Source organism: Priapulus caudatus, unplaced genomic scaffold (genome assembly GCF_000485595.1).
Source record: "Priapulus caudatus unplaced genomic scaffold, Priapulus_caudatus-5.0.1 Scaffold601, whole genome shotgun sequence".
In the NCBI taxonomy this organism is placed as follows: domain Eukaryota; kingdom Metazoa; phylum Priapulida; class Priapulimorpha; order Priapulimorphida; family Priapulidae; genus Priapulus; species Priapulus caudatus.
The window spans coordinates 49,713-66,194 of NW_014577662.1; the positions used below are offsets into that span (position 1 = coordinate 49,713).

At 48.1% G+C, this 16,482-nt stretch overlaps 1 protein-coding gene across 1 annotated transcript in view; it reads right to left on the reverse strand.

Annotated features, from left to right (window-relative positions):
* Positions 1–16,482, reverse strand: part of LOC106812024 (xenotropic and polytropic retrovirus receptor 1 homolog) — a gene marked incomplete at its 3' end in the record, with an annotated part of 52,993 nt that overhangs the window by 14,939 nt on the left and 21,572 nt on the right. The window contains exons 3-6 of the mRNA XM_014815776.1: positions 3,110–3,297; positions 2,464–2,643; positions 1,040–1,187; positions 89–304 (exon numbers count right to left, since the gene is read on the reverse strand). Of these exons, the coding sequence (XP_014671262.1) occupies positions 89–304; positions 1,040–1,187; positions 2,464–2,643; positions 3,110–3,297 (732 nt within the window). The remainder of the gene's footprint in view (positions 1–88; positions 305–1,039; positions 1,188–2,463; positions 2,644–3,109; positions 3,298–16,482) is intronic.

Sequence of the window (16,482 nt, forward strand, 5' to 3'; positions counted from 1 at the left end):
CTTTCTCTCTTTCTCTCTCTCGCTCCCCCCCTCTCTCTCTTTCTCTAGCTCTCTCTCTCCCCCTCTCTTCCCCCTCTGCCTTCCTCACCTTTTTGCCACTTGTGTAGCGAAGAAAACAGGACGACGAAGAAGGTCGTCGAGTATTTGCCGGCGTTGGCGAGATGAGGGAATGCTAGTCGCGTGTCACGGTAGCGGCGCAGGCACTGCACGAAGCGCCACCAGGCGGGCAGGCACGAGATGAGCGGTCGCAGGCCGTAGATGTTCGACATGCACACGTCCGACTTGAACTCGGTGCTGCCCGACGCTGCGGCGGGGGAAGAGACGAAAGACGTTAGGCGCAGTCTATACGGGTGGGTACACGTGGCGCCACATGTAGGGCGTCGATGGAATTAATGAAAAAAGACTTCGTAATTTAAGAATAACGCGTCGCGACGTAACCATACGTTTTGTGTGCGGTAATATCAGAGAAACCAAGACTTCTTCATAATTTAAGATACGCTTGACTCTTACTTTATCTATAGTTTACGATGTCAGCTTGTGTGCTATTTAAACATTTTTATAGTCGTTATAGCAAGTGCACTATATTGCTGTGCATAGCAAAGAGAACACCTTTAGGTTCTTATTGTATCAACATAGAGAATAACCATAGCCATGTTCCGCACACACAAGACTTACCAGACACACCCATATACACACAAATGCTAAATACTACCACCCACCCCACACCCCTGCGACCTCTTCCTCACCGGTGAACGAGCTCCAGTTGAAGCGGAATGCATAGAAGCAGACGAAGTACTGCATGTCGATGATAACCGCTGTTAGGCTGTTTAGCTGGTCGGCCACAACTCCATACCTCCTCCTCACTACCCCACCCACCCTCCTCCTCCTCCTCACCATCACCCACCCAAACCCGTCACAACCCACCCAAACTCCCTCATCACCCACCCGAACCCCCTCACAACCCACCCATACCCCTTTCCCACCCACCCACACCAACCTCCTCGTCATCATCCCCACACCCCTGCAACCTCCTCCTCACCGGTGAACGAGCTCCAGTCGAAGCTGAATGCATAAAAGCAGACGAAGTACTGCATGTCGATGATAACTGCTGTTAGGCTGTTTAGCTGGTCGGCGAGCCAGAAGTCCGCAAAGCCGACGTGGTGGAACGGCGCCGTCACGATCCGCCACTGTTGAGACATGAGCGAGACACGCATGAGACACATTAACACACACGCGAGACACGTTAATACAGACGTGGTGGAACGGCGTCGTCACGATCCGCCACTGTTAAGACGTGGGCGAGACACGCATGAGACACATTAACACACACGCGAGACACGTTAATACAGACGTGGTGGAACGGCGTCGGCACGATCCGCCACTGTCGAGACACGAGCGAGACACATTAACACACACACGCGAGATACGTTAATACAGACATTAATAGAGATGTGGTGGAACGGCATCGTGATGATCCGCGACTGTCGACATGCGTTAATACATGCGTGAGACAGCACGAGATGCGTTAATACATGCGTGAGACAGCACGAGACACGTTAATGTACGCATGAGGTAGCGCGAGATGCGTTAATACACACGCGAGACGTGTCAACACGTACGTGAGACACACCACACACGCGAGACAGAATGGCAGAGTAGGACGAATGTAATCGACTGTACACGCGTTACATCACCAGCGGCCACCGCCGCCGCCGTCACGATCGATGCCAGAAAAGCGCGACGCTCCCGAAATCCGACGCCTCGCGTCGTTTTTCGCATTTAACGTTTCGGCGGCGAGGCAAGTTCCCACGCGAGGCGCGACGCGACGCCTATAACGAGCTTTTCGTGAGGTTTCGATTTCACTTCAGTTCATTTGCAGCCGCAGCGACAAAGCGAAAAACACAACAGCAGCAGGTTCGTCTAGCAAGCGATCGCGTCCTAACGCGCGAGCGTCGTCTGCGAAAAATACGAAATGATAGAAATATGCCGGTTTAATTCAGCGATGCATTCACTATACGGTTACTAGGCGGCGAGTTGCGAGGAAAAAGCAGCGATAGAAAAATGGGACGGCATTTAACAGCCGCAGGTGCGAACATCGCAGGATCCGCTCACGCTGGGCTCTAAAAATCCAGGTTTCTGCAAAGAATCGCATTCTGTTTAAATGTTCCACCTACTTACACTACCCACACGCAACGCTGCCATACAATCACGCCCAGTATGGAACGCTTCCCAGGATTAAAACCTAAACCTCAACCTAAACCTAAAACTTCAAAATTAAGGCAATAGAAGAAATAATTCTCCGAAAACGATTACACCAAATACAGGAAAAAACCTCAGATTCAAAACTAAACCACCAATATAAAAAAAAACACTTAAAACTAAAGATTAAAAAGGAGGAAAAAGACGAAAGAGAAGTCACGAAGCAGATATTAGTGTTACTACAACAACTAGCGGACTACTCACAATAACTTTGAGCAGCCAGAACCTGGCACTATGGTAGAAGCACTTGAATGGATTCAGTAGGAATGTGATCATGAAGAGGATTAGCACCAGCGGCTGTACTAGACTCTTGATCATGATGATATCGCCGTACATGTAGCTGAGGCCGCTCAGACACCAGACCATCATCAGGAATGACGCCACCTGCAGGCAGACGAAGAAAGCGCGAGATGTCAGACGGTATGCGATGCGCGTGCGTGCATGCGCGTCTAGGTTAGAGTGCGCGTGTGCATATGCGAGTGTGCGTGGCTGTGAGTGTGCGTGCCTGCGAGTGTGCATGTGTATGAGTGTGCATGTATGCGAGTTAATGAGGGTGATGTGTGTGGATATTTGTGGTGTCATCACATGAGATAATGTGACGTGTGTGACAGCGTGACAATGCACGTTGCCACATGACAACATGCGTGGCATCACACACGACAGCGTGACTACGTATGTGATGGCATGCAAGACGGCAAGACAACACACGTGACCGTGTGACGTCGTACTTGACAACATGTGTGACATGGACCTGCGCGTGACAACACGCGTTGCGGTCTGACGTCGTGCGTGTGACAGCATGGTGACAGCATGTGATAACACTCGCGACAACGTGAAGTCGCTCTCTCACCTCGGACAGCTGCTGGTGGTCGAGGTTGTCGCGCGGGTCGAGCTCGAAGATCAGCACGTGGTTGACCCCGGACGACCTCCAGCCGTACGTGTTCACGCTGAGCAGGAAGCAGAAGAGGACGACGAGGAACGCTCCTCGGTACATCCGCAGCGCCGGCCGCCAGTCGGTCGGCACCTCGACGAATAAGGCTGCGGGACGAGAAACGTAGTCGACGGTTTAAATTTGAGATGGGCACCGACGTTGTGCGTTGATGGTTGAAAGGATTTATTTCGAAATTATTGCTCAAAAACGCGCAATCTGAAAAAAATATAGCGAAAAATAATGTCTCACGTAATACTGATGAAAATGCGGCGACGGTTTAAATTTGAGATGGGCGCCGACGTTGTGCGCCATCGCGGAGGCGACGCCCGGTTCTCGGGATGCGCACACGTTAATTTCGTTTTCATTTGTGATTTCATAATTACATAAATGAATACGCAATTAAAATTTCGTTTTTATTTTCGTAATTACATTTCTTTGTTAATTTTTGTCAATTACACATTGATTGCATTCAGTATATTCCCTTTTAAAGGATTTATTTCGAAATTAATTGTTCAATAACGCACAATCTGAAAGAAAAATAGCAAAATATAGTCTTGCCTAATAGCAGATATATTACTGATTACACCGATTTGAAAAACACTAAGAATTTATGCTGTTATAGCATAGAAAATTGGAATCGAACATGCCGTACCACCATGGCATATTTGATTATATAGCAACAATTAATTAGCAAATGGCGCATTCAAACCAAGTGCACCCATAGTGCACCTAATTCAAATAAAAGGGCATTTGATTCTGTGTAGTGTACTCCGTTCCTATTTTTAAATTCGCCAATATCGCGATAGTGCGAGATATGTAAGTACGAGATGTATAGTACGAGATATGTAAATACGAGATGTATAGTATGAGATATGTAAGTACGAGATGTATAGTACGAGATATGTAAATACGAGAAGTATAGTACGAGATTCGCAAGAAATGGCAGCGAAAATAAAAACGAGTAATCAAAATTAGAATCGTGCATGATTTGGTGAATACAGCCAAGTACGAAGGTTCTAAGACATGTTAGCGTTACACTAGACAGTCGCTGTTACTCAAGCAGTAACGGTAAGTATCGTAAACGTGGGGAAAACACGAGACTGGAATTATCTTCGAAATCCTGGCTTTAATTCGATACAGGCGTATGTGTCGAGCCGGCGGCATCCGATTCTTGAGACGCGTACATGTTAATTGCGTTTTCATTTATGTTTTCTACGTTCTTCTTTATTAATTTTTGTCAAGTGCACATTAATTACATTCAGTATGTATGTTCCCGTTTAATTGAAGATACTCTTCTCTTTTCGAAGATCGGAACACCGTAGCACCCTCACTGCTGACATTAATTAAACATTTAATTAATAAAGGCAGATTTTGTTTAGGTATTTAACGATACGATGCACTTTGTTTACCCCATTTAATTATCGATAAGATGCCATCTTTGATTTACCCATTAAACTATAGGATGCTGTCCTTAATTACTCATTTAACGATAACATGCAAAGTTTGTTTACCTATTTAATTACGCATAAGACGCAGACGCTTAGACTAGAGTGCAGGCGCTTAACTATAATGGGGTTAGTCGTGTTGTTTCGTCTCCCCCTCTGCTCATTATAACAACGTCGTCATTGCCAGGGAAGGGCTTCACACCATCCCTCCCATCAGTGGTTAGCGGGGACAGGAGCATGCAAGTTTCATCGATTCTTAGCATAACCGGCTTTTATTTTGATTTTCTGACTCGCGTCAAACCTTGGTTGAAATCGGATTAAATATTTGAAGGAGGAGGCCTGGAGGGACGTCTCTAAGGGACGCAGATTCAATGCCACTACTCGCACGGAAAGGGGAGGGGAAGGGCTTGACCGTCTCCAAGGGACGCAGACTCACTGTCACTACCAGCGTGTGTGAAGGAGGAGGCCTGGACCGTCTCTACAGGACATAGATCCACTGCAACTACCCGCGTGTGTGAAGGAGGAGGCCTGGACCGTCTCTACAGGACATAGATCCACTGCCACTACCCGCGTGTGTGAAGGAGGAGGCCTGCACTGTATCTACAGAACATAGATCCACTGCCAGTACACCTACGCGTCTTCAACCAGCTAATCAGGCGACGCCCCCGAGCTATTAAGTTAGCGATAAACACAATTAAATCCCAGTTAAATCGGCTTGTACATAACGAACTTAGCTATGCAGGGAAGTAGCGCTGGTGCGTGCGAGCTATCTTCAGACCTGCCAAGAGTGTTCAACCAGCTTGCTGGAGGTTCAGTTAGATTTTGCTGGAGAATGGGTCATTCTGGGAGTATAATGCTGGGGGTTCAGAATATTTTCAAACACGACCAGTTTCTGAATATTTGGCTTAATGTATTTGCAATAAATATATTCTGTCAGCCTTCAAAGAAAAAAAGAAAAAATTAAATTTAAGGCATAAAAACTTTAATTCTGAAGTTGTTACATACAGTTTTTTTTCTTTTGCGTGAATGCGTGAGAATGCCTAGGGCATGCGGGAGTGCGGGAGAATGGGTCCAGATGCGTGAGTCTCCCGCGAAATGCGTGAGACTTGGTAGGTCTGTGTGTTGACTTGAGTCCACGAACTGCCGTTCAACCTATGGATGTCTATAGGCGCCAACTTTTATTGGAGTATCACGTCATTCTTTGTTTACGTCTTTGTTCACATCTTTTGTATATATATATATCCTTAAATTGACTACATCACAAATTTTCTATGGTGTATATTTGTAAAATGTTTGTTGCAATTTTTTTACATGAAAAGTAAGTACTAACGGCACTAAATGTGGCACTAATCCTCAAATTCTTACCTGATAAGACTGTTTTTCAACTAGTTAAAATCCAAATATATCCATAAAATCTGGGTGATTTGATATATTGATCAAGATATTAAATGCTTGCTATAGGCTATGTATGAGTCACAAGTGTTTGTTCACATCGAACAGAATAATTAGCCAAATAGGAAGAATAATGCAGCAATTTAACCATAAAAAGTGAACAGAATCACTTTCATTTTGTGAAAAAGTGGATATCATTTTTTTACCTTTACTATTTTTGGTGACGTAATCACTTTAATATATCCGCAATTGTGCATCCTTTGTTGATGCCTTGAATCGATCTTTATTTATATCCTACTATATCCTTGTGTATCCTTTATTGATCCTTTGTATATTTTTAATATATCTTTGCGTGTATATTTGTATATATCCTGAGATATCCTTGCACCTGTATCCTGGCTTCTATTCGTGCTTTCTATATATCGCTGTAAATCGGCGTGTATCGTGGGGTCGTTCGGCGGGTAGTGCTTTGTGTATGTGTTTGTACATGCTCGTGTCTTGACACCTCTCGTTCAAACTCCTGCACATTTATAATGATCACACGCATCACCTTACAACATATCCCCTATACTACTTGTATTTCCGCCACGTAATTGGTCTCGTGATCAACGGCAAATGATCTCCGTAACGCAACGCCAGACAAACGCACTTTCTCTCGCTGTCTCGTTTTGTAGTTTTCTCACGCTCACTCTCCCTTTCTCTCTCTCACTGCCTTTCTCCCTCTTCCACTCGCTTGCTCTCTCAATCACTTTCTCTCTCTCTCTCCCGCTCTCATTGTCTTTCTCCGCCACTCGCTCACGTGTTCTCTTTCTTTCTCTCTTTCTCTCGCAATTGATAAAACAACTCGATGGACATGGTACTACAGCACAAATAGCGACGTCAAGGGAGCGTGTTAGTATTTAACCTGCGGTACATCCGTACACACAGGATCGAAAACCATTACTATGCTAGAATAACCCATGCTCAACGACGACGACGACAACAACGATGACGACGATGACGACGACAGCAATGACAACGATGACGACCACAGCGATGACAACGATGACGATAACGACGACGGCGATGACGACGATGGCCATGGCCTCGTGTGACATAATATCAGGGCCGGATGAAATACAGCGGCTTCTACTTCAGCGCGGCAATTAATCACACTCGCGACGATCGGAGCTTTTTTGTCCCCCGATCGCTTCAATTCCTCCCCGCAGATTGGATTTCCTCTCCACACATCCTCCGACTCAACGAGGCAAAATTTCGAAATGTCGTCCCCGCGTTCAAGAAGAACGGAGAAAGTTCACCGCCGCCTTCCGCTCGCAACACAGCGAGTTTTTCGACACATCTTACTGATTAGGTAGGTAGGTAGACAGGCAGGCAGACGTGTGTTTATCCGCACACCATCCGCACACAGCGTGACAAAACGCTGACGGTTTTGAAAGGTTACGCGTCAGATAAAATGTCTTCTAAATGTCGCCCGTCTTTCCGCAAACACGCGTGTGTCATGTCAGACGCTAGACTGTCCTATAGTCCGTATATTCTGCCTTCTCGCAAGCAGGAAACGTTGCAGTTTTTACACATTACCTATATCAGCTATACCTCTCTCTACCTTCTGCCCCCCCCTCCGCAAACACGCGTATGTTATGCTTTAGCTAGAATTCTCTACATTCTGCCTTCTCGCGAACACGCAACGTTGTGTACATTCCCTATTAACATTATCAGCTACACCTCTCTACCTTCTGCTTTCCCGCAAACGCGCGTGTGTCATGGTTTAGCTATAGACATCTATGTTCTGCCTCCCGCGGGCAACATAACACGCAAAGTTGCTGTTGTAACATTTACCATGAGCACAAACGCTTTTGATATTCTCGCCTGAGGTAGACCTCCGCATCTCCCCCCCCCCCTTGCCTCACACGCACACGTACTTACAGGCACGCACGCACGCACGCACGAACGCACGCACGCACGCACAAACACAAACAAAAACACACTCGCGCGTGTTTTCCTAAACTAGAGTTTACACCGCACCGTGACGGAAGGATGCAGTTATACAAATGATCACAACATGGCCTGTACTCACCGCCCCTTGTCATTTGCTGCCTCATATCTATATATTATATTTCTATATCTATATATCATATCTATATATATATATATCCCTATCAACCCCCAGCCCCTGGCATTAGCTGCTCGCGTCATGACGGACGTCGTGTATAAGTGCCGCCACTACGCGAAATTACGCGCGAAAATTACCCCCAAAAATATCGCGCGAAACACAACCTCGACTTGATTGGCACTACACGTACAGTTGTCCCCTTTGTGGTCCCCGCGTTAATTCAACCCGCCCCTCACCCCCTACTCTAAAGTGTGTGGAAGTTGGGGGCGACCGATGGGAAGAATAGGGGGGGGGGGCAACGCTGTAGAAGGAGACTTCACTCGTGGCCATACCGCTGCCATTCTGAATTCACCACGAGTTGGACGGATTGAAAGAACACGCACGCACGCACGCACGTACGTACGCACACACCAACACGCATTAACTGCACTCGTTATGACCGAAACAAAGTTTTGAAGTACATTCAAACGTCGAGTGTACGATTAAAGTGACCGCGCAATCAAACGCCATTGTACACAGAACGCTCGTTTACGCGGAAGAGAGAGAGAGAGAGAAAGAGGCCGAGAGTAGAAGAGAAGAGAGAGAGCAGAGAGAGCAGAGAGAGAGACAAGAGAGTAGAGAGAGAGAGAGAGACGTAGAGAGAGAGAAGAGAAGCGAGAACGAAGAGAGAGGAGAGGAGGGGGAGGAGAGAGCGGAGAAAGGAGGAGGAGAGATGAGCGCGTGAGCGCGTGGAGGACGCGGAGCGCTAATGACGAGCGACGCGGAGAGCGAGACGAGGAGAGAAGGCAGACGAGGTAGAAACGAGAGAGAGAGAGAGAAAAGCGAGACACGACTCATTGGGAGAGACGATGAACGAGCAAGAGAGAGAGAGGCGAGAGAGAGGAAAGCCGAAGAGAGAGAGAGAGAGACGGGACGAGAGGAGGCAGAGAGAGAAACGATGGAGGAGAGGGAGAGAAGAGAGAGGGAGAGAGAGAGGAAAGAAGGAGAGATAATGAGCGAGAGAGGGAGGAGAGAGGAGGACGAGAGACGAGAGGAGGAGAGAACGACGAGAGAGAGAGGACGAGGAAGGAGAGAGAAGAGAGATCGAGAGAGAGAGGCGGCAGGCGCGGCGAGGAGAGGAAGAGACAGAGAGGAGAGAGAGAGAGAGAGAAGAAGAGAGCGCGAGAGAGAGAGAGAGAGGAGAAGAGGACGCGAGAGAGATGAGAGAGAGAGAAGAGAGAGAGAGAGAGGGGAGGAAGGGAGGGAGGGCAGGGAGGGAGCGAGGGGAGAGAGAGAGAGAGAGAGAGAGAGAGAGAGAGAGAGAGAATTACAGCGCGAAACTTCGTCACGCGACGCATGGATTTATTTCGTATTCTCGCACATATAACCAGCACAGCCGGACCGATTCATTCATCATGCATCGAGAAAAACTCCTGCATTGAGAGATAAACGTGAATTCGTCGCTCAAACGCCCGTTTGACGCGCTACACCGCAATAATTCATCGTAAGCCGATTGAAGATATTCTGAATGAAAAGCCGCATTGTATATGATCTTCTAGAAATTCCTTTCGCGGCACATTAGTTCTATATCTCGATATCCTTATATATTTCTCGATTCATCGGTCGTCTACTGATCCTCTCTGGACCGTTCCCAGCGCTCCCCCAACTCATCCCCGCGCTTCTGAACTGCATGCAGGCGGACCGTTCCATCCAAACTCACTTGACTTGGTCACTAAAAAGCTTCCGAACGCCATTTTCTCCCCCTCCCCCTCGCCATCGCACACACAAATCAAATCGTCAACAACGAGAGGGAGCGCCGCTAAAAAAACATCTTGATGCGGAGTTTCCGAATCCCTCCCTATCGATGTGCCGAAGTCCCATCCGCCACGTGCGTGCACGCGCGCGCGCTCGCTCTACCATATAACACACAGTCAGCCGATCGGCCTTGAAAATCGTGACGGCACGCCGCCGCGCATGTAAACACGGCTCCCCCGCTACGCGTGTGTGCCTGCATGCCTGCATCTCTATCGACTGAAGCCCCATGTACGCTGAACATTGGCGCGAGTTCTCATCTCCTCTAGGTTACGAAATACAAAAATACATCGGGGCAGGTCAAGTAGATTTCTCCTCGGACGCAGCAGACCTCGCAATTAGGATGGCGAATAAGCAGCAAGTATATATATATATATATATATATATATATATATATAAAGAGAGAGAGAGCGGGATACGTACTTGCGGTTTATATTTGCTCGCCATCCTAATTGCAAGGTCTGCTGCGTCCGAGGAGAAATCTACTTGACCTGCCCCGATGTATTTTTGTATATATATATATATATACATATACATATCGCTCTAGCAAAGCGGTGAGGGGGGTCGCCGCGTTCCAGGGATGTTATTACCATGCCGATTTCACACGGCCGTGACTGATCACCGACCGCCGCTAACACGAGGTGTCAACGGATGCGCGGAAAAAAACGGACGCGCTGACACGCAGATGCGTGAAAAAAAGCCGAGCCGAAACAAAGATGAAAAGTAGTTTTTAAACGTTTTATATTTAGTGCGCGATCTGATCATCTGTGATGGAGATCTATTAATACACGAACCTCGGTAGTTTTACTGGCACCCAACCTCTCCCGTATGTCTCTCCTCTCCACCAACCTCTCCCCACCCCAGAGACCCACTGCACGCACGTTGTACCGCTGGTAACACGCACGTGCACATGCGCGGGTACACGCAGCTGTGACACGCGGGTACACCGCACGTACACCGCGGTTACACGGGAAGAGACACGCACGGTACACGCACGTTACACGCGGGTTAGCGAACTCGAGCACACAGGAACCCACTCACACAAGATTTGACAACCGACGGGAACAACATCAGATGTCACGCACGGACCACACAGAATTACACGCACGTACACGCGGTACTTTGACGACGATGCACGCGGGTTTGACACGCACGTTACGACCGCAGGTACACGCACGTTTACACGCCGGGTACACGCGGATTACACCACACGTTTTTTACAATTGACGCGGCAGGGTCCGCACACACGACACGAAATCACGCAACGTTTTTACACGCAGGTACACGCACGTACACGCACGTATCACAGCAAGCGCTTACACGACGTCACACGTACACGCGAGTACAGCGCGGATACACAGCAGTACACGCACGTGCACAGGCAGATCTACACGAACACGTACAACGCGGGTCACACCCACGTACACACATACACGCACCGCATACAACGCGGTCACGCAAACGTACACGCAAGGTACACGCACGTACACGCACGTACACGCGGGTGCAACTGCGATACACGCACGTACACCGCACCGTGACACGCGGGTACAACACGCGGCATACACGCACGTACACGCGGATGAACATTCGCAAACGTACACGCAGGTTACACGCGGGTAACGCAGGTACACGCACGTAACACGCGGGTAACGCGATACACGCCCAGATACAACACGCCGGGTACCCGCACCGTAACAACGACCAGTAAGCGGCGCCACGGTACTACGCAGGGTACACGACAGCGGTACACGCACGTACACGCAGCCGTAACACGCACAGTACACGCGGTACACGCGGATAACACACCACGTACAGGCTGGCAGCGGGTACACCGCCACGTACACACAGATACACGCACGTACACGCGGGTACACACACACGTGCACGCGGTACACACAGGCCACAACGTACCCGCAGGGTACACGAGATACACCAACGTACAACGCGGGGTAACGCAACCACAGTACAACGCAAATAGCGGAGCACGCAAAAGTACACGCAGAATAACAGCAACAGTACAACACAGATAACACGCACGTACACGCGCAGGGTTAAACGCACGTGCACGCACGGCCAGAGCGGTACACGCAACGCTACACACCAGATCAACGCACGTAACACGACGGGTACACGCACGTGCACGCTACCACGTGCGCGTACACGCACGTACACGCGGGTTACACGGAGATACACGCACGTACCTATGCGCGCACGCGTACACGCTACGGTGCACGTGCGAATGTACCGCTTCCGCAGTGTAGTGCGTCGTATACTGTGTGGTACGTAAAGTGTACGTGCGTGGTACCCAGCGGTGATACCGTGCGTGTAATACCGCAGTGTACTCCACGCGTGATACGCAGACAAGCCTAATCATGGCGTGTATGCATTCGTGTACGGGAGATGTAACCCGCGTGTACGCAGTGTACCGATCGCGTGTATCTCCGTGTACCAGCGGTGTAGTGCCGTGTAACCATACTGATGTGTACGTGCGTGTATCTGCGTGTACGGTGCGGTGTTACACCGCGTGATCGTGGTGATACGTGCGTGTATCTTCCGTGTACCCCGCCGTGTACGTGCGTGTATCTCCGTGTACCCGCGTGTACGTGCGTGACCCGCGGCACGTGCAGTTGCACGTGCGTGTACACCGCGTGGTACGTGCGTGTATCTCCGTGTACCAGCGTGTAGGCTTGCGTGTACCGCGCGGCACCGTGCGTGCACGTGCGTGTACACCGCGTGTACGTGCGTGTATCTGTGTGTACTGTGCCGGTGTAATCTGGCGTGTACGTTGCGTGCTACGCCGCCGTGTCACGCGATCGTGTATCTCCGTTGTACCCGCGTGTACGTTTGGCGTTGTACCCGCGTGCACAGTGTGTGTAACACCGCCGTGTACGTGCGTGTATCTGTGTGTACGTGGACCCGCGTGTAACGTGCGTGTATCCGCGGTGGTACCCAGCGTGTACGTGCGTGTACCCTGCGTGTACGTGCGTGTACCCCGCGTGTAACATGCGTGTACTGCGATGTATCCCGCCGTGTAACGGGGCGTCGTATCAGCGCGGTGTGAACCCGCTGTGTACGTGCGTGTAACGGTGCAGTGGTATCCCGCAGTGCACTCCAGCGTGTACGTGGCGTGTAACGTGCGTGTAGCCATGCGTGTACCCCGTGTACGTGCGTGTACTGTTGTTACGTGCGTGTACCCGCGTGTACGTGCGTGTATCCGCGGTGTACCCAGGCGTGTACGTGCGTGTAGCGTGCGTGATAACGTGCGTGTACCTCGCGTGTACGTGCGTGTAACCCGCGTGTACGCTGCCGGTGGTACGCCGCGTGCACGTGCGTGTAACCAGCGTGTACGTGCAGTATAACCCGCGTGCTACGTGCGTGAATCTGCGTGTACGTGCGTGTACCCAAAGTGGCAACCGCAAGTTAAGATTCACGTGACTCGCTGACCGTGCTGCTATTGTCGTTACATACAGCCGGCTGTGCAAATATGAGCAAGCGACTCCGCACACGTGTGGAATCTGGCACACGACTGCAGAAAAAAATCAAACACGTGGGATATTTGCCACACGACAAGAAATCGCTGTGTTTGCACCGCAGCCACACGGTGTGTCTTGTGCTGGCCGCCCAATCACGCACGCGTGTCCGATGCGCTAGCACAAGACACACCGTGTGGCGGCAGGCCTTTAAAAGAACGCCAGCATGTGTAAGAGATGTTGTGTTTATAAATAATTTAATTAATGTCTTTCTAGAATTTAATAGTCCTTACTGTAATACTGATACTGATACAGACTACAGTGATAGCGAGCTACACACTACTCACTATAGTCACTATACACTGTACACATACTGACATAGCCATCCCCCATGGCCATAGGCCTAGGGACTTAAACACACTACTAGTAGCTAGTTACAGGTACCAGAAATTAAGGCTAGAGTTGCTGTATCAGCATTATCATAAGCAACACGCCTCACACGTAAATAGTAAATGTGCTATTCTGAATTTGTTTTCAGATTAACACGGGTATTTAACGCGTTCGTTTGAGATAGGGTACGTTCGTTCGTTACACAGGCACTTGAAATTCTTAATGTTTCTATACTATCTTTCACCTATTAATATTAATAAGTAATTATTGCGACAGTTTCCTGTAAATTCCGTCCAAATCCTACGTGCAACCATATTAGACGCTGCCGAGTGCCGGCGCCATATTGCTCTCGCGGCTACACTGGCACTGTTGCACGCTTACACTAAATAAAATATAAATATAGTATATAATATATATATACCATCGTATTGATAGTAAGTATATATATAAACTATATATATTAGTGTAAGCCGTGCAAACAGTGGAGCCAGGAAGAGGCAATGGCGCCGCGGCAGCGTATATGGGTTGCACGTAGGATTTGGACGGAATTTACAGAAACTGTCGCAATAATAGGTGAAAGAGAGTAAGAAACATTAAAAGAATCTTGTAGTAAAATAGATTTCGTATTTATTAGCATTATATTTATTGAAAGCGCTTCAGTGCCTGTGTTCGTTACCGTTACATAAGAAAGGACATTAGGCCAGAAAATTAAGAGAATGAAAGAAGAAACGTGTGTAGATCCGCTTGGAGCTTTGATATGAAGAAAAAATATATTTTGGGCCTGTTACTGTCATGCAATGGTAGCCAGTACCGGTAGTTAGGCCTACTAGTACTCAGTAATATGATATTACTAATAGTTCTGCTAATTTTTGATTTTCGCATTTCAAGAGTAACATCATGAAAAGTTCCTAAAGAAAGATTGACTACATTGCCAGGGCTTTGAAACTAACTATAAAGTTCACGTAGCACAACAGGGCTAGTGACAGCTGTAAAATCTACTAACCCTTAAAAATATCGCTCCCAGCCTGTACGTTTCTGAAGTGCCACGGCCTAAGCATACGCAGTGAGCACAATTTTGCCATTTGCAGGGGGGAATCTGGGTTTTGATTTTAGACGCTCCGAGATTCCTTCTGCGTAAATTCCCTTAACTTTGTAGAAGATTCAGAATTCAGCATAGAATTCAGTATATATATATATATAGATATAATAGTAGAAACAGAAACGTAATTGCCGCTATATTGGCTACACACTGGGTGAGGGGAATTGCATCGAGCTTGTGAATAGAGCAGCGATGGTGGTTAGAACCCGATTTTTTATTGTCTGAGGTATGCGTGACTGTTAAGTAGGTTTTGGAAATTTCTTATTATGTTTTGCACACACCGAAATTTTATATTACTTATTGGCTTAGTTCGGCTCGGGTTAGTAGTTGCTGAAAAAGTACTAGTAATACTGTTATCTGGTAGGGCATTCCCCACTCGCGTCAACAGGCTGGTCAGCCCAAACATTCTAATAGCTCTTACTGTTTTTTCTACTTAACCCTCGCGAGCCGTTAGTTGCACAAGCCCCTGATTGCAAGTAATCAATTCAAAATGCACTGGGGCATGTCATACCATTAACAAAAATGGACACTAAATAAAGTGATCCTAAATGGAACAGTAGCTTCCAACATTTCATTTCAATTTAAAAATACCAAATTTTATCATTATTTTAATACCATTCCATAGCATCTCCTGATACATCACTTCCATAGTACATGCCTGAAACATCCGCTGATGTATCCCTTCCAGGAAGGTCTAAGCTGAATTTACATAGTTCTGGAAACCACCCCTGATACATCCCTTCCATAAGCATCCCTGATACATCCCTTCCATAGCATCCTGATAATATGCGTCTAAACAGAGAAATGCTCTGACCTTGATGAAGGATAAAATCAGACCCCGCCCACTTCACGCCGCAATACGCTATGCTATGACGCGGTAGGAACGTGTTACTAACTATCATATGGAGCGAAGACGATTTGAGTTACATTTCTATAAATTCTATGCCATTATAGACACATGTCTTAGCCTTAAATCTCTGTGAATTTTGAGTCTATTGAACGCGCGATTAGTCTAATTAAATCAGCAAATATGCACGCGCGCTATGACCGGTGAAACGAACACGCCACGAATTCAATTTTATCCTCCCGAAAAAATGGAAAGGTGGGCGGGGTTCCCTATTTTTATCCTCCATCCCAGGTCGGAGCAATTCCTCCTGTTTAAGACGCACTGTCCCTGATCACACATCCCATTCCATAGCATCCTGGGGATACATCCTTCCATAGCAATCTCCTGAACACATCCCTGATGTATCCCGATTCCAGGAGCGATCTAAGCTAATTTACCAGATTGGAACCGACCTGAACATCCCTCGCCACATTCCCCCGTTTATCCCTCCTATGTATTGGCAAATAACATAGCAGGGATGAAATCAGGGAAAGTGATCCCTGCCGCCAGAAGGGATCCCTTCCAAGTCAGGTTGTGGGCGCAATCCTAGCAAATAAACCTGAACATCGCCTGCTGTAACCTGAAAAAATAGCTGGATCCTACGGTATTTAAAAACTCGCGTCCGGCTGCTACACGAGGCGTTCGTCAATCCGCCACGTCAAGCTGGTATTCACGTACAGCGCTTCCGCTCGCAGATTGCGCGGCG